This window comes from Danio rerio, chromosome 4, assembly GCF_049306965.1.
Source record: "Danio rerio strain Tuebingen ecotype United States chromosome 4, GRCz12tu, whole genome shotgun sequence".
NCBI lineage: Eukaryota > Metazoa > Chordata > Actinopteri > Cypriniformes > Danionidae > Danio > Danio rerio.
Genome location: NC_133179.1, coordinates 42,994,820 through 43,012,932, shown reverse-complemented (window position 1 = coordinate 43,012,932; position 18,113 = coordinate 42,994,820). Strand labels below are relative to the sequence as shown.

Genomic DNA, 18,113 nt, shown 5'->3' with positions numbered 1-18,113 from the left:
TTTACTATAAATTAGTATTGTATTTTAATTTAATTACTGGTGTGTGGGACAGGTGCAGTGCTGTGAAACAGTAGAAATGTATGTAATCGACGCCTAATCTCTCGCTATACACTTTACTAACCCATGAGGGTGTTTAAATCTTTGAATCAAAATGTGAAGCAGTCACGTGGGTATAGGCAAAAATGAAGCTTCGGACGTCACTGATCACGTGATGATGGCAGAACGAATCAAGCTCCTGTACACTGCTTCACTGCGAGATGTATCGTTTTTTTTTTAAACATGCTTTGAAGCCTCGGCGCACAAAGTCACATCACTAGTGTTTCCTTATTTAAGCTCTTTGTAAACAGTTTATAAGCTGTATTTTAATCTCTGAATCTGAATTTTTTTAAATAATAATTACTATTTCACTCTGACAGGGTGGACATGTTAAGCTTGACAACATCCAGTTTCAAACACAACATGAGGGAAAAAAGCAAACACAAGTGTAGATAGTTACTGTGAGCACAGCAGATGTTTTCACCTCCTCTGAAGAAAAGCAAATTGGGCATGAGGATGCCAATGAGTACATCAGAGGGGTCTTAAAGGGGCATTTACCACATCATGACAGGGTGGACAGCAATTTCAAGGACACGTGCAAAATGATTAATATAATATTATGAAAATAATATAAAAGTTATTAAATTGATTTGTTAAACAACCTGTTAAAGACAGTGAGAATATTTCCAAATATTTTTAATTTGATCTAATTTACCAACATTTTAGACTCACTGAAGTTGTCTGCAGTGTGTGGACATGGCAAAATCACATCCATTCAATGAAAGAATGACGTAAAAATTTACAAAAACATATTTCAAAACACTGATAATTCTACCTGCATGTGCGTAAAGGTTTAACCAATATCAAAACATCAGAGTTTCTTTATTGCACATTATGTCCATATAATACTGTTCAATCATGGGACATCAAAGGCACTTTTTAGTGATAATGACCAAGCTAGTAAAACTAAAACATGAAGTAGTAATGGGTACTTTTATACTTAAAGGGCACCTATTTTACCCATTTTCAGCATTTAATATAAGTTTGTGTCTCTAGAATGTGTCTGTGAAGTGTCAGCTCAAAACACCCATCAGTTTATTTGTTATACCTTTTTCTGCTTTACACACTTAGTCTTAGTGGATTAAACAAGTTTTTTTTTAATTGTCTTAAAAATGTTTAGAGTAAAGGTTTTGATTTCCAATTCCAAATACTGAAAAAAAAAAAAAAAAAAAAAAAAAAATATATATATATATATATATATATATATATATATATATATATATATATATATATATATATATTTGTGTGTGTGTGTGTGTGTGTGTGTGTGTGAGGTGAGAGAGAGAGGGGGAGAGGGAGAGAAAGTGGAAAACGAGGGATAAATGTAGTCAAGAAGTCATGACTGCAACAGCAAGTGGCAAAAAAGCGAAACAAAAGAAAAGACTTTTATTTTGGCGTGGTGTGACGTCATAAGTCTGCGCCGCTCTTGCGCTGGATTCAGCTGGAGAAAGGTTTGTTTTAAAGCGTTTACACTTATACACGTATATAAAGCGATTGATTAAAGTTTCAGGCTTTTTTCATCCGATGCTAAATTATGCTGTTAATGCATAATGCTGCTGTTGACAACATTATTTTAACGCTTTATACTATGTAGTATTATTTTACTTAGTAATGAGGGCTATTGTTTGAATAAACTAAAGAAACAGAAACAGTGTGTAATAGGTGTTTTAATGAAGGTTTAATTGATTAAAAAGCATAATGTCATTCCATTCTAAATGTACATCACTATATATGAGAAACGTAGTAGTTTTTATTAGCTCATTCTTTCTAGCTCAGACTAAAGTTGGTTTTATATTCACACATTCGTTCATTTATAAGTCTCTATATTGTTTACCGTGTTACTTTGAATATTCGATTTGAATCAGCATGGCAAGAATGACTTCTAAACAACATTGTTTATTGGTTTGTAAACAATGCTGTACTTTGATAGTCATTGGCTGCTAATATGATTTCACTATTTAGAGTTAAAAAATAATACTTTTATGAAATTATATTATTAAGAGAAAAGGTCTGAATGTGCGAATATAAAACCAACTTTACCCCTATGATTAGACATACCTGATTTTTTTTTTTGTAACTGTTGAAGCAAGTGTTGAAGAGAAGTTATTTTGTTTCTGTTCATTGTTTTATTTATTTTAAACAGGACATTTTTATTGTTTTGTTCATTTTAAACAGGATAAAGTGTCAGAACACAGAGAAAAACTCCTGCTGAAGCGACTGATCTCCACACTGTTATAAAGATGGCGTTTATTAAAGAGGAGAGTGAAGATGTGAAGATTGAAGAAACATTCACAGTCAAACAGGAAGATCTGCAGGAACAAACAGGTTAGTTTTCATTCTCAAAAACCAACTCAGTCATATAGGGTAAAGTTGATTTTATATTCGCTCATGCGTTCATTTAGAAGTCTCTATTTTGTTTACCATGTTACGTTGAATATTCGATTCAACGAATCCGATATTCGGAATTAGCATGCAAGTGTGACTTCTAAATAACATTAACACTGTTTATTTGACTGTGAACAATGCTGTACTTTGATAGTAATTGGCTGCTTATATGATTTTGCTATTTTGAGTTTGCAGATAATACTTTTATTAAGTTATATTATTAAGGCAAAAAGTCTGAATGTGTCAATATAAAACCAACTTTACCTCTATCTCAGTCATTTGATCCTCATTCAGATATATTTTAATAATAAGAACACCAAATTAAATCCATCTTGCAGCCCTGAGTGTGCTGCCTAGTTCTCCTGAATGCACATAAGCACTCATTGAAAGACAGGAATGAGTTTCTTTTGTCACTTATTCTCATGTCTTTTGTCATTATTTTATGTATTATTAGTCTCCCATTTAGTACGCCTCAGAACGCTTATGGGCGCACAAATGAGCGCTAATGCATTTGCTATAAAAACGCCTCAAAACCACTCTTGCGCCAAGCTGATACTAGCAAAGGACTATTGCGCCGCACCTTGCGCTACATTGCGCTGGGTGTATGATAAGGCCCTGAGTCTTCTTTACTTTACTTTACTGTAAACATGACATCGTCTTCATTTTGTGTTATGTGGATGGCTAGTGGCCTAAACGAATCCGGTAGTCCTCGGAGAACCATCGCTATGGTTAGTCCATCACTCATTAATTCTCCACCATTCCTTAGAGCTGTAATGTTGTTTTCTGCTCGTATCAAATAGTCTGTAACGCTCTTACTGTCACTCGTGCAGCTGAGTCAATGCTGTGTACATGTTTATTATGCGTGGTTTACTTTTGCCTGAATAATGCTCTTTCGGTATTTTTAGGGCTTTTCTCCTGTCATCGGCTGCATCGTGTCTACCAGTCATAGGCTTTTATCATTGATCAGTTCAGCATAACAATCAGTGTTCTTCCGCCTGTCCTCGGCTAGTTGCTCTGCTTCAGCATCAGTAGGCTGATGTAATATAGTTTCTTTTAGCTTCAGAGTGTGTAAATATCCTAGAAATTTCGGCTCCCATAGATCAAATTTTTCTTCTGATCCATCGAACATAAACTGCGGTGCTAGATATCCTCCCGCTCTGCTTACCATCTTTGCTAACTTTGCACCTGAATACAACGTGTTAACTTCGCTTTCTTAAAAACGATCGCTTGTCTCGCTGCCTGGGCCCATAACCTGTTGAGCTTGGAGTGCGTAGCTTAGGCACTAGACAGAACGAATCATTTTATCAGCGTCTTTTATTACTCACTTTCACATGCTCTCTCTGTACAGCATGAACATGAGACGGTAACACTTCTGTTTATCAACAGTATAACGTGGAGACTAGAGCTGCAACAACGAATCGATTAAATCGATAAAAATCGATTACTAAAAGCGTTGGCAACGAATTTCATTATCGATTCGTTTGTTTCAATTATGCAGCATTTTAACTGCCTAATAATTCATTTATGTTTTAGATATGTAAATACACACAAGTACTAGTAAAACAAGACAATTAGTTTGTAAAACACACAAGAAAGTCTAACAATCCATTCAAATATAAATTGCCGATGTGTTTATTCATATCAGATACACATTACACATAGTGAAAGTAACTATAAAGTTGAATCTAGGCTTTTCTAAGTTCACCAAACATTTACTTGCATGTATTTTTGGAGTAACTTATGAATGTACCTGCTGAATCCTGCGTGTTCTGCTTTTATGAATGAGGCAGCGGCCGCAAGTAAACATGGAGACGTCCATCTCATGTTATAAATCACGATTACTTGCACGTTTATGTGAATTGGAATATCAGGTAGTTGATGGCATGATGAGCAAGTGTGTGAATGTTATCTTTTTTGGATCATTAATTTTTCCATCTGTTGTCATGTATAGCTGCACTGCAGAAAACTTTTCTTTCTTAATCATTTTGTCTCGTTTCCAGTTCATATATCTAAAAAAATATTACATCAAGACCAGACAAGAAAAATAGCATGAGAAAACGAAGTGATGCTGTTTGAGATTATATCTTATTAAGATAAATTTTCTCACCCCATTGGCAAATAATTAGCTTGTTTTAAGCAAACTATCATTAAAGTTTGAGGTTAAGTGATTTCTTATGGAATTTCATGTGTCTAGTAAGTATCTTCATTTAAAAACATTTACATATTTGGATTGAAAACAGTTTATTATTATTATTATTATTATTATTATAGGCATGAGCTTTTTTGAATAAAGGGTTGGAAAGGGCTTTTTTTATCCGATTAATCGAAAAAATAATCAACAGATTAATTGATCATTAAAATAATCATTAGTTGCAGCCCTAGACGTTAAACACGTAAACAACATGATGTCATCACTACAGTACCGTAATACACTGAAACATAATTATGAACCCCTCAGTGATAAATATTAATACAATTAGCAAGAGTGCCAGTTAGGGATGTAACTGTATCAGAATTTCATGGTACGATAATACCTTGGTATGAATGGCACGGTACGGTATTTATTGAATAATTTACAGGAAAAACAAAACTACTTAAAACTACTAAGACTCGAAAAAAGTGCCAAAAGTGTTTATTTACCTTAGCACTGAACATATCAATGACATACAAATTAGCCATCTATCTGTAAGTTTCGAAACAAGAACTTCAATTTTTCAATTTTAATAACAAAAAACTATTAAACCATATAAAAAACAAATAAAGTTTCAATTTAGTATTGTTGAAAACTCATCACATTCACCATTTAATCACTCACTCACTTAGATAGAGATGGGTTTTTTAAGAAAAATTATCATATAACTATAATCTGGTAAAAGCTGGGATCTCTGGGCATGTCCCCGGCAACAGAAGAAAAAAAAAAAAACCTCTCATTTGGGACTGAGGTTTCTGGGACAGAGAGATATGATTTAGCCAAGGTTGACAGCAGTGGGTAACGTTGTGCATTGTCTCTCCACCACTTGAGAGGACAAGCCATGAGTGAGATAGAGGTCTCTTTATGGTACAAGTCAATGTCTGCATCAATCTAACAAGTGTGCTGTGTTCTGCAGTCACCATGACTGTCTTTAGTCGTATTCCCCGACTTATATTTTACCATAGTCTGGCTGTGCCTGCATACTGTTTTTTTCTTTGTCTGTCACCTTTTCTCCTTTATCGTATCTTTTTAGAAAGAAACCGAATTTTTTCCACACATCCGATTTAAAACCCGCTTTAGGTTCGATCATTTCCAGCTCTTTTTCTTCCCCTCTACTAGCAACACACTCCATCTCCGCGTTACTGGATCTGTAGTAACAACAGACCGGAAAGAATGATGGCCACACCTAGGCTGATGGGAATTGTAGTTCCCGCTACCTCCCGTTCGCTTAATTTTCCTAAGCAAACTTTTCTCAGAAATATAGTTTTATTGAGTCATGCGCCTACGGTAATATTGAAAACAATTACTAATGCGGTATGACGGTATTTACAATATTGTTACATCCCTAGTGCCAGTACTTTAATACAAATAATACGCGGTTATCACAGGTAATCCATAATAGACATTGGAGAAAACTCGCACCAAAGGCACGATTGTGTCCGGATCCAATATTATCGCTTAGACAAGAGAAGAGGAAAGCCAGCGCAACAGGTCAAATGTACAAATCTATACAATTCTCTGTATAGTGAAATAGTGGCTCGTGTGCTGTGCAGCCTTCACTCACCCTCGCCTCCGTCCTAGTATTGCGACATCGCGCAGTGGAGATAAATGACTTTAGTACGTAATAACCTGTTCCAATATCGATCATTTTGACACCCCTAGTAACGAGTAACGATGCAGCACATAAAAAGTTTATCGAAGTATTAAACTTATTGAAAATATGTACTGAAGTAAAAGTGTAAGTAGGAGAAAAAAAATTAATACTTCAGTAAAGTACAGATACTGCCTTTTAGTAATTAAGTACAGTAGTGAAGTAGTTCTACTTCGTTACTATACATCTTTGGAAAGGTGCACGTTCCAGCGTTTATGCAGATGCTGTACAGATATATCTCATGTCTGAGAGGTAAATATTTAGCTGTTTGTTTGGCTGTTACCTCAGAACTTTTTTTTTCTGATGCGTTAACCAGTCAGGCACAGAATGAAAAAGTATTCCCTGTCATTTTGTTGTAATTATAAATATATACAAATAAAAATAGGCCATTAACAGTGTAACTACCCGCCGGTTATTAAACAGTCCACACTTCCAAATACTGATGTCCACCATGCGTTTCATTTATTGAACACCGTGAAAACTGCACAATCAACACAATCAAAAGGACATCAAAATAAACAAATAATATATAAAACAATGTTTAGTTTACCGTGTTGGCCTGATAACCAGCTGTAGAATAAGCAGGAGCATTAAACAGGTGCTTGCATTGAGATCTCACTATCCTGAGTGACCATGCAAACTCTTGCAGGTTAAATCAATCAATGAGAATCATGTGACTTTCCACTCAAGCCAACCGGAAACAAAGAAATTAGTAACAAACATATACCAATACACATTCAAATAATGAAATTCAAAACAATAAACAACATTACAAGCTGACCAATCAGCGTCAGCTACAAACAGCTTTCAAATCTGTGTCTTATTAATATGACCAAAAATACTTTTATGAGAAACTTGGAAAACTGGACTGACACGGTTTCAATTTACTATAACTTCTATGTTAAGTGTCTTTGACACAATTTACATTGTAAAAGCACTAGATAAATGAAGATGATTGGAATCTGCTTAAGTGTGTACACGTTAATGTACCAAACAAACTATGATCTGATTTATTTTACATTTATCATGCATCAAAATTACATTGTGTGTGTGTTTTGATGAGAGTTTTTAAGACTTAATGAAAACTAACCTTTATTTATTTATTTCAGACCTAATTGAAGAGAAGGAGGGGAGTAAAGAGGAGGAACATCATGTTAAAATTGAGGAAAAAACTCATTTACAGACTGATGGTATATTGAAAAGGAGAGACAAAAATAGTTTCACCTGCACTCAGTGTGGAAAGATTTTGGCAAGCAAAAGCAAACTTAAGATTCACATGAGCATCCACACAGGAGAGAAACCATTTACATGCACTCAGTGTGGGAAGAGTTTCAGCCTATCATCATCCCTTAATCTACACATGAGGATCCACACTGGAGAGAAACCATACACATGCACTCAGTGTGGGAAGAGTTTTAGCCACTTATCACCTCTTAATAAACACATGAGGATCCATACTGGAGAGAAACCATTCACATGCACTCAGTGTGGGAAGAGTTTTAGCTTATCAACATCCCTTAATCTACACATGAGGATCCACACAGGAGAGAAACCATTCACATGCACTCGGTGTGGGAAGAGTTTCAACTGCTCATCAAACCTTAGTAAACACATGATGATCCACACTGGAAAGAAACCATTCACGTGCACTCAGTGTGAGAAGAGTTTTAGGATATCATCATCCCTTAATCTACACATGAGGATTCACACTGGAGAGAAACCATTCACATGCACTCAGTGTGGGAACAGTTTCAGCCAATCATCATCTCTTAATAAGCACATGAGGATCCACACTGGAGAGAAACCATTCACATGCACTCAGTGTGTGAAGAGTTTCAGCCGATCAGAACACCTTAATCTACACATGAGGATCCATACTGGAGAGAAACCATTCACATGCACTGAGTGTGAGAAGAGTTTTACCTGCTCATCACACCTTAATCGACACATGAGGAAACACACTGGAGAGAAACCATACGCATGCACTCAGTGTGGGAAGATTTTCAGCCAATCATCACGCCTTAATCTACACATGGTAAGCCACAACGGAGAGAAACCATGACCTACGAAACTCTGACGGACTCTGACCTGCGAAATTGCATCACTTGACTGTGTGAGACCAATTGAAGATCAAAACATGACCTCTCTGGACCGAAATGTTAAAAAATGTACCAATCGCACACTGTTTTTATCATCTTGTTTGTTCCCGCTCCTTTTCGCAACGCCGTACAACAGAATTTTGCATGCTCTAACTCTAGTGTGACCGCAGCTTCGGTGTGGGATGAGTTTCAGTAACTCCTCAGACCTTAATAAACACATAAAGACCCACACTGGGGAGAAACCATTCACATGAACTCAGTGAAAGAAGAGTTTTAACCGATCAGCAAACCTTAATGAACACATGAAGATCCACACTGGTGTGAAAGAGTATATGTGCGTTGAGTGTTAGAAGACTTTTATTACAAAATTGAAACTGCACCAGACGTTTTACACTTGAGAGACTATACAAGTGTTCACACTGTGACGAAAGGTTTAATCAGTGAACACATCTGAATCACACAAAAGAGGATTCACGGCTGTATCAATGTTCCCAAACATTATTAATTTTATAATAATATATATTGCACATATTATGTTTAACATAAATATACTTGCAGAAGCTGGATTGAAACGTACCTTTTCTCCACAGCACATACAATAATATGACTTTTAAGAATATTTTATTTATGAAAATTCATTATATTTACATAATATATTGCACAGATTCCACCCTAACTGTCCACATCGGAAAAATTTGACAATGTAAAGACAGACAGAACTGCAAACTGATGTGCAAAGCTGACACTGTTTATCAGAGCACTTTATCTTTCTGGGCTTTTTAACGAAGAGTTAAACATGGGAATCTTCTTCTGCCCCAAAAGTAATATCATTCTTTCTTTTAAACTGTAATGGCCATCAGCAACAGAATGACTTCTTATTCTTATTTAACAGACAATGAAAACAGCAAAAATGTTTAGCATTTTACATGAAACCATTTCCTTTTAGAGTGTTCAAGTAAAAAAATGAAATAAAGAATAATAAATCCACTATTTCACTCCTATTATCCATGTGCACCACTGACAGGTCAAATCTGCTCCCTCTCTAGTCTTGGTGCTGCTGAGAGATTGAGATTCACCGGCCACTGTTTGCTTGTAATAATGTAGAAACGCAGCTAAAGAAAGCAGAATCCGGGACATGATAGGCGATTTAGAAATCCTGGCTGAATGCATTTTTAAGGCGCAAATAGAGGACGTGTCCGGGAAAAAGACAATGTATTTTCACCCTAAATAATGAGCTGGATCAGTCTATTTAGTAAAAGGCTTTTTTTTCTGCGTGTACTCTTCTCAAAGTTAAAGTCAGAGCAGGTGTCCAGCGTGTCTCTGTGGGTCTGCAGCAGCAGAGCCCGCGAGTCTGTGGCATAAACTTTTCTCACGCACACAGAACCGGGCCGCTGAGGTAGTCTTATGTGTGGGAAGCGCTGGTGTTGAATTAGGTACATTGGATGCACCAAGACATGCCATGACGGAATTAAGGCTCGCACGATGTGTGCTACGTCGCAATTCGGTCCCTTGTGTTGCTTAGCAGCATATACAAAACAATGTAAAGATCGCTTGGCGTGAAGTAAATAAACCAGTAACGTTAGACATGTATGGAACCAGATTAGTCTCCAAAGAAATTCACGCAAAAGACACGATGTACACATGTGTAGCCAAATTCACGTGCATAAAACCAAATTCACGTGCGTAAAATATTTATTTATATTCACAAAAAAATTTTACGGGCACAAAATAAAAATACATTTTCATAAAATACGTTTCACAAATGCAAAACACCATTTGCAAATGTATAAGACAAAAAGTTTTGAATGTTTAAAACTTGCGAGTTCATCCTGGATGAGAATGTGCAAATCCTCTTTCACGTACAACTCCCCCTGGATACGTGTGTGTGCATTTTTGAGACTTTCCTGCCAGAGTCAGGGTAACTCGTACCTTTCAGCCAATCAGATGAGAGCTGTATTCAATGAAACCAACTCTGCGCTTCATTTGTGCAGACTGTTTCTCTCCAGCATGGCGAACAGAGAAAGCAGCAGTCGCACTTTTTTTCATTTATTTATTTGTTTCACCATATCCTCACTCTTTTTGGTTATCATAAGTATCATTCCGGCCATATCAGTATTACAGAGCCATTGTGGTCCAGTGGTCAGCACGTTGTGTTACCATGTCCTTGGACCCGTGTTCGAACCTCACAGAAGTTGGTACTTTTTTCCTTCAATTTTATTGTTAATACATATAAAACTGTAAGGTTGTTGAACATTTGAAGTTCTAAAGCAGCTGTTTTCTTGAAAAAGACGTAATAGTTTCATCAGAAACTGAATGAAACTGAAAAAAAAGATATTTACTCAGGTGAGGATCTTTATTTTTTTTTCTGTTTCATTCAGTTTCTAATGACACTATCACGTCTTTTTCAAGAAAATAGCTGCTTTAGAACTTCAAATGTTCAACAACCTTACAGTTTTATATGTCTTAACAATAAAAATGAAAAAAACACAGGAACACAGGTCTAAGAGCATGGTAACCCAATGTGCTGACCACTGGACCACAAAGGCGCTGCAATAAGAAAAGCGGAGCTGCGTCAAAATAATGGATAAAAAGAGTGAGGATATGGTCAAATAAATAAATGAATGAAAAAAAGTGCGACTGCTGCTTTCTCCGTTCGCCATGCTGGAGAGGAACAGTCTGCGCAAAAGAAGCGCAGAGTTGGTTTCATTGAATACAGCTCTCATCTGATTGGCTGAAAGGTACGAGTTACCCTGACTCTGGCAGGAAAGTCTCAAAAATACACACACACACGTATCCAGGGGGAGTCATACGTGAAAGAGGATTTGCACATTCTCATCCAGGATGAACTTGCAAGTTTTAAACATTTAAAACTTTTTGTACACTTTTACATTTGCAAATGGTGTTTTGCATTTGTGAAACGTATTTTATAAAAAATGTAATTTTATTTTGTGCTCGTAAAATTTTTTTGTGAATATAAATATTTTATGCACGTGAATTTAGTTTTATGCACGTGAATTTGGCTACACGTGTACATCGTGTCTTTTGCGTGAATTTCTTTTGAGACTAATCTGGTTCCATAGACATGTGTTGTTGTTGATAGCGTCAGCGTGTGCTACCATCACAATAGATTTCTATTGACTTTGCTATCAAGCAGTATTGTGATCACGTGGGCTTTGCATGCTGGCTCTGGATGTTGCTAGATAAAATAGCTGTAACGGAGTTTAGAGTGTATCGGACTGCTTTTATCTGAGATTTTTAACGCAGTCCGATATAGTTTTTTGGACTGATATCGGACGAATTTCCAGATCGGGACATCTCTAATTGTGACCACAATTTTTGCTTGCATATTTTTCTGTAGTATTCAAAAGCAACTCTTATTATAAAGCACATGTTCATATATAATGAAAAGTTAAGATGTCTAAATGAGTTCAGAGCAGGTCTAACATGATTGGGTAGTTTGGCCATGTGACCATAAACATTTATTTCTTAGTACTGCCATCTGAATAGAAGGATAATGTCAGCTCAGAAATGACAGGTACATTTTCTAAGATAATTTTTAAATAGGCAATACATATTTTGCATGCATCATCATGAAAGGGTTATCTTTTCATACATATTAAAATTATATTATTATTTTTTTTTTTTTTCTGTGGTCAAACTGCTGATAATTAAAAACCGTGGTGTAACACAGGGAATCTATGCCCCCCATAGGTCATTCCATATTTCATAATTTTTTTTTTAAATATATTGTGTGTAAATATATATATGTGTGTGTGTGTGTGTAGGTATGTATGTATATATATATATATATATATATATATATATATATATATATATATATATATATATATATATATATATATTACATGTGTGTGTGTGTATATATTTATGACTATTACTAACCAGTATTATTAAGTGGGCAAATAAAAACTGAAAGAGGAAATTTTTTTAGCCTAATATGAGTTTATGAATCTTAAAGCCACACTTTAAAAAAAACTCTTTACCACCGACTTTTTCAAAAATAAGATTTGGGATTATATACTACATCTAATTTTTATGTTTTTATTAATTAATTTATTTTTATTAAATTGTCTAAAAAATATGCAAACCAAGTAGGCTTTACATGCATAAACATGCAAGATGTAATACAATTACAACAATAGGCAGACACAAATATAGGGAAAAAAAACGCGTATAGTAATGACACTTGTATTTACCGTAAAAAAGTAAATAAATAAAAATTAAATTAATAAAAAAAACATAAATAAATAAATAAATAAAAAAGTTTATGCAAGATAAACATTTAAAGGGTTGTGAAGGGGCTAAAGGGTACATAATTTGCTGAAAAAAAGTAGCTGCTTTATATATATACATACACACATACACACACACAGTACTGTGCCCTGGTCAGTTGGCATTTCTGTGTGGAGTTTGCATGTTCTCCCAGTGTTCGCGTAGGTTTCCTCTGGGTTCTCCGGTTTTCCCCACAATCGAAAAAACATGCGGTACAGGTGAATTGGGTAAGCTAAATTGTCTACTATATGAAAGAAAAAGAGAAAGGGGGGGTTTTAATAGGTTTAGATCTGGAGAAGGCTTTTGACAGGGTAGAGCATGATTTTTTATTTGCAATTCTTAAGGAGTTTGGATTTGGGGAAAATTTTAGAAAATGGATTAAAAAATTTTATACAGATATTTTAACTTGTATTAAATGTAATTTTTTTTAAACAGAATGTCTTCAACCAACTAGATCAATAAGGCAAGGATGTCCATTGTCTGCTTTATTATACACACTGGTAGCTGAGCCACTGGGATTGGCAATAAAATCAGATAGAAGCATTAAAGGGATACAAATAGAAAACAATGACAACAGAGAAGCTGTGTATCAATACGCTGATGATACTACATCGTTGGGGATTTTAGAGTGATATTGTAAAGCATCAGGAGCTAAGGTTAATGTTGGAAAAAGTTTATGCATGAGGGTGGGAAGAGTAAAAGAAATAACACAACATATACCCTTTAAAGAAGAAAAGGAACACAAACATTTTGGGAATTTGGGTGGGGATGGATTCTAATAAAGCAGATATTTTAAATTGGGAGAGAGTTTTAAATGGAATTGAGAAAAGACAGAGATTTTGGAAAGCTAGAATTTGACGATAAAAGGGAAAGTATTCATCTTAAATGCTTTAATGTTGTCAAAGGTCTGGCATGTGTTAGGTGTAACTGCGTTGCCTGAAGTATACTATAAAAAAATTGATGTAGTTTTTGTGGGGAAATAGAAGAGCCAAGATTGCTTATTATACTTTGATTGGGGAGGTAAAAGAAGGGGGTCTGGGACTTTTGGATAGTTTTTTAAAAATGAAAGCATTAACAATTAAGATTATTCAAAGGTTTTTGGAAGGGAAAATGGGTGTGATTTGGAAAAGTGTGTTGGATTATTATTTGAAGAAATGTGGACATTTTAATATGGGATGTAATGTTTTATGGATGAAGATGAAGAAACGGATGATAGCAGGTCTGCCAAAATTTTATGTTGAGGTCTTAGAATCATGAGGGGGATTTTTAGAAAATTTGTTGATTATACCAAAAGCAAGGGCGCAGATTCTAGAACAACCACTTTTACTGAATTCAACAATTTTAAGTGAAGGAAATGTTTTATATTTTAAGGAATGGTGGGACGGAGGATTAAGACAAGTTAAAGATGTATTATACGAAGTAATAAAAGGATTTGTACCATTAAAAGTAATTGTGGAGGATGGGTATAAAAGAGTTGTTAAAGCAAAATTACAAAGACAATGTCATGAGTTGAAAAAAGCAATACCAAATAACTGCATTGAAATAATTGAAAAAAAAAAAAGTTGGGCGATGAAGATGAATTACCAGAGACCTATTTTAAGAAGAAAAATGGAGAGATCAATGAGCTTATGTACAGTTAAGAGTTTTTACGCTAATTTTAGATAAAAGGCTTTTGTAAGACCTATAGCACTCAACTAATTAACAAAATTTTAATTATTTATTGAGACATATTCGCATATTAATATAAATGAGTAAATAAATAAAATGAATAGTATAAATGAATAAAATGGGTATTAAACAAGATATAATGACCCAAAGGTTGGTGATTCGAGCCCACCCACTGACGAATTACACACTTTGCTGCCTTGCAACTGCTAACATGTGCACTGGGCATATATCCTGGGCCACATTCTGTCCAGCGTTACAAGATGAAATCAGGATTTAGTAGAACATTGTCACGGGTCGGGAAGGTATTACTGTAAACAGTGTCTAGCTCTTGAAACAGCTCGGCTAGCACAGTCGGTAGAGTATGAGACTCTCAATCTCAGGGTTGTGGGTTAGAGCCCCAAGTTGGGCGTTTCTGTTACTTTTCTCTCTCTCTCTCAGCAAACTTACATTAGGGTTCATATAGCAGACCTTTTGAGACAAAGTTCCCCGTTTTTACCACTGTAGGTGACCTTTCACTAAGTCGCTGTGGCTCAATCCATTAGTGCGTTCGGCTGTTAACTGAAAGGTTGGTGGTTCAAGCCCACCCAGGTTCGAATTAGGCATTTTGCTGCCTTGCAACTGCTAACACGTGCACTGGACATAGATCCTGGGCCACATTCTGTCCAGCGTTACAAGATGAAATCAGGATTTAGCAGAACATTGTCACGGGTAGGGAAGGTATTACTGTAAAAGGTTTCTGGTTCCTAAAAAAGCTTCTCATCATCCCTGCTAGCTCAGTCGATAGAGCATGAGACTCTTAGTCTCAGCGTCGTGGGTTAGAGCCCCACATTGGGCGTTTCTGTTACTTTTCTCTCTTTCTCTCAGCAAACTATCATTAGGGTTCATATAGCAGACCTTTTGAGACAAAGTTCCGGGTTTCTACCACTGTAGGTCACGTTTCACTAAGTCTCTGTGGCGCAATCGGATAGTGCGTTTCTCTGTTAACTGAAAGGTTGGTGGTTCAAGCCCACCCAGGGACGGATCAAGCATTTTGCTGCCTTGTAACTGCTAACACGTGCACTGGACATAGATCCTGGGCCACATTCTGTCCAGCTTTACAAGATGAAATCAGGATTTAGCCGAACATTGTCACGGGTAGGGAAGGTATTACTGTAAACAGTGTTTAGCTCTTATACATTCATCTCATCAGCCCGGCTAGGTCAGTTGGTAGAGCATGAGACTCTTAATGTCAGGGTCGTGGGTTTGAGCCCCACGTTGGGCGTTTCTGTTACTTTTCTCTCTCTCAGCAAACTTACATTAGGGTTCATATAGCAGACCTTTTGAGACAAAGTTCCGCGTTTCTACCACTGTAGGTGACCTTTTACTAAGTCTCTTTGGCGCAATCGGTTAGCGCGTTTGGCTGTTGACTGAAAGGTTGGTGGTTGAAGCCCACCCAGGTACGAATTAGGCATTTTGCTGCCTTGCAACTGCTAACACATGCACTGGACATAGATCCTGGGCCACATTCTGTCCAGCGTTACAAGACGAAATCAGGATTTAGTAGAAGATTGTCACGGGTAGGGAAGGTATTACTGTAAACGGTTTCTGGTTCCTAAAAGAGCTTCTCATCAGCCCGGCTAGCTGAGTCGGTAGAGCATGAGACTCTTAATCTCAGGGTCGTGGGTTCGAGCCCCACGTTGGGCGTTCCTATTACTTTTCTCTCTCTCTCCCAGCAAACTTACATAAGGGTTCATGTAGCAGACTTTGAGACAAAGTTACGCATTTCTACCACTGTAGGTGATTTTTCACTAAGTCTCTGTGGCGCAATCGGTTAGCGCGTTCGGCTGTTAACTGAAAGGTTGGTGGTTCAAGCCCACCCAGGGACGAATTAGGCAGTTTGCTGCCTTGCAACTGCTAACACATGCACTGGACATAGATCCTGGGCCACATTCTGTCCAGCGTTACAAGATGAAATCAGGATTTAGCAGAAGATTGTCACGGGTAGGGAAGGTATTACTTGTAACCGTGTCTAGTTCTAGTGGGGAGTCCTCATCTGCCTGAATAGCTCAGTCGGTCGAGCATGATACACTTAATGTCAGGGTCGTGGGTTCGAGCCCCATGTTGGGCGTTTCTGTTACTTTTCTCTCTCTCTCAGCAAACTTACATTAGGGTTCATATAGCAGACCTTTTGAGACAAAGTTCCGCGTTTCTACCACTGTAGGTCACCTTTCACTAAGTCTCTGTGGCGCAATCGGTTAGCGCGTTCGGCTGTTAACTGAAAGCTTGGTGGTTGAAGCCCACCCAGGGACAAATTTGGCATTTTGCTGCCTTGCAACTGCTAAACCGTGCACTGGGCATATATCCTGGGCCACATTCTGTCCAGCGTTACAAGACGAAATCAGGATTTAGCAGAACATTGTCACGGGTAGGGAAGGTATTACTGTAAAGAGTGTTTAGCTGTTAAAAGTTCATCTCATCAGCCCGGCTAGCTCAGTCGGTAGAGCATGAGACTCTTAATCTCAGGGTCGTGGGTTCGAGCCCCACGTTGGGCGTTCCTGTACTTTTCTCTCTCTCTCCCAGCAAACTTACATAAGGTTTAATATAGCAGACTTTGAGACAAAGTTACGCATTTCTACCACTGTAGGTGACTTTTCACTAAGTCTCTGTGGCGCAATCGGTTAGCGCGTTCGGCTGTTAACTGAAAGGTTGGTGGTTCAAGCCCACCCAGGGACGAATTAGGCATTTTGCTGCCTTGCAACTGCTAACACGTGCACTGGACATAGATCCTGGGCCACATTCTGTCCAGCGTTACAAGATGAAATCAGGATTTAGCAGAATATTGTCACGGGTAGGGAAGGTATTACTGTTAACAGTGTCTAGTTCTAGTGGGGACTTCTCATCCGCCTGGCTAGCTCAGTCGGTAGAGCATGAGACTCTTAATGTCAGGGTTGTGGGTTTGAGCCCCACGTTGGTCGTTTCTGTTACTTTTCTCTCTCTCTCTCAGCAAACTTACATTAGGGTTCATATAGCAGACCTTTTGAGACAAAGTTCCGCGTTTCTACCACTGTAGGTGACTTTTTACTAAGTCTCTTTGGCGCAATCTGTTAGCGCGTTCGGCTGTTGACTGAAAGGTTGGTGGTTGAAGCCCACCCAGGTACGAATTAGGCATTTTGCTGCCTTGCAACTGCTAACAAGTGCACTGGACATAGATCCTGGGCCACATTCTGTCCAGCGTTACAAGACGAAATCAGGATTTAGCAGAACATTGTCACGGGTAGGGAAGGTATTACTGTAAAGAGTGTTTAGCTCTTAAAGGTTCGTCTCATCAGCCCGGCTAGCTCAGTCGGTTGAGCATGAGACTCTTAATGTCAGGGTTGTGGGTTCGAGCCCCACGTTGGGCGTTCCTGTTACTTTTCTCTCTTTCTTTCAGCAAACTATCATTAGGGTTCATATAGCAGACCTTTTGAGACAAAGTTACGGGTTTCTACCACTGTAGGTCACCTTTCACTAAGTCTCTGTGGCGCAATCGGTTTGCGCGTTTGGCTGTTAACTGAAAGGTTGGTGGTTCAAGCCCACCCAGGCACGAATTAGGCATTTTGCTGCCTTGCAACTGCTAACACGTGCACTGGACATAGATCCTGGGCCACATTCTGTCCAGCGTTACAAGACGAAATCAGGATTTAGCAGAACATTGTCACGGGTAGGGAAGGTATTACTGTAAACGGTTTCTGGTTCCTAAAAGAGCTTCTCA

General features: G+C 37.5%; 1 protein-coding gene and 4 non-coding genes across 5 annotated transcripts; all 5 read left to right on the top strand.

Moving 5' to 3' along the window:
- The first annotated feature begins 1,512 nt into the window (after nucleotides 1-1,512).
- Nucleotides 1,513-8,904, top strand: znf973 (zinc finger protein 973). Its single transcript, NM_001111155.1, is given in 3 exon segments — nucleotides 1,513-1,547; nucleotides 2,272-2,421; nucleotides 7,433-8,904. Coding segments are annotated over 2 exon segments (1,038 nt in total). The 5' UTR covers nucleotides 1,513-1,547; nucleotides 2,272-2,336; the 3' UTR covers nucleotides 8,386-8,904.
- A 7,089-nt stretch (nucleotides 8,905-15,993) lies between these two features.
- Nucleotides 15,994-16,066, top strand: trnak-cuu (transfer RNA lysine (anticodon CUU)). The gene has a single exon. It is a non-coding gene; the product is annotated as a tRNA-Lys (tRNA).
- A 108-nt stretch (nucleotides 16,067-16,174) lies between these two features.
- Nucleotides 16,175-16,248, top strand: trnan-guu (transfer RNA asparagine (anticodon GUU)). The gene has a single exon. It is a non-coding gene; the product is annotated as a tRNA-Asn (tRNA).
- Nucleotides 16,249-16,841: 593 nt separating this feature from the next.
- Nucleotides 16,842-16,914, top strand: trnak-cuu (transfer RNA lysine (anticodon CUU)). Its single transcript has one exon. It is a non-coding gene; the product is annotated as a tRNA-Lys (tRNA).
- A 107-nt stretch (nucleotides 16,915-17,021) lies between these two features.
- trnan-guu (transfer RNA asparagine (anticodon GUU)) lies at nucleotides 17,022-17,095 on the top strand. Its single transcript has one exon. It is a non-coding gene; the product is annotated as a tRNA-Asn (tRNA).
- Nucleotides 17,096-18,113: the final 1,018 nt, after the last annotated feature.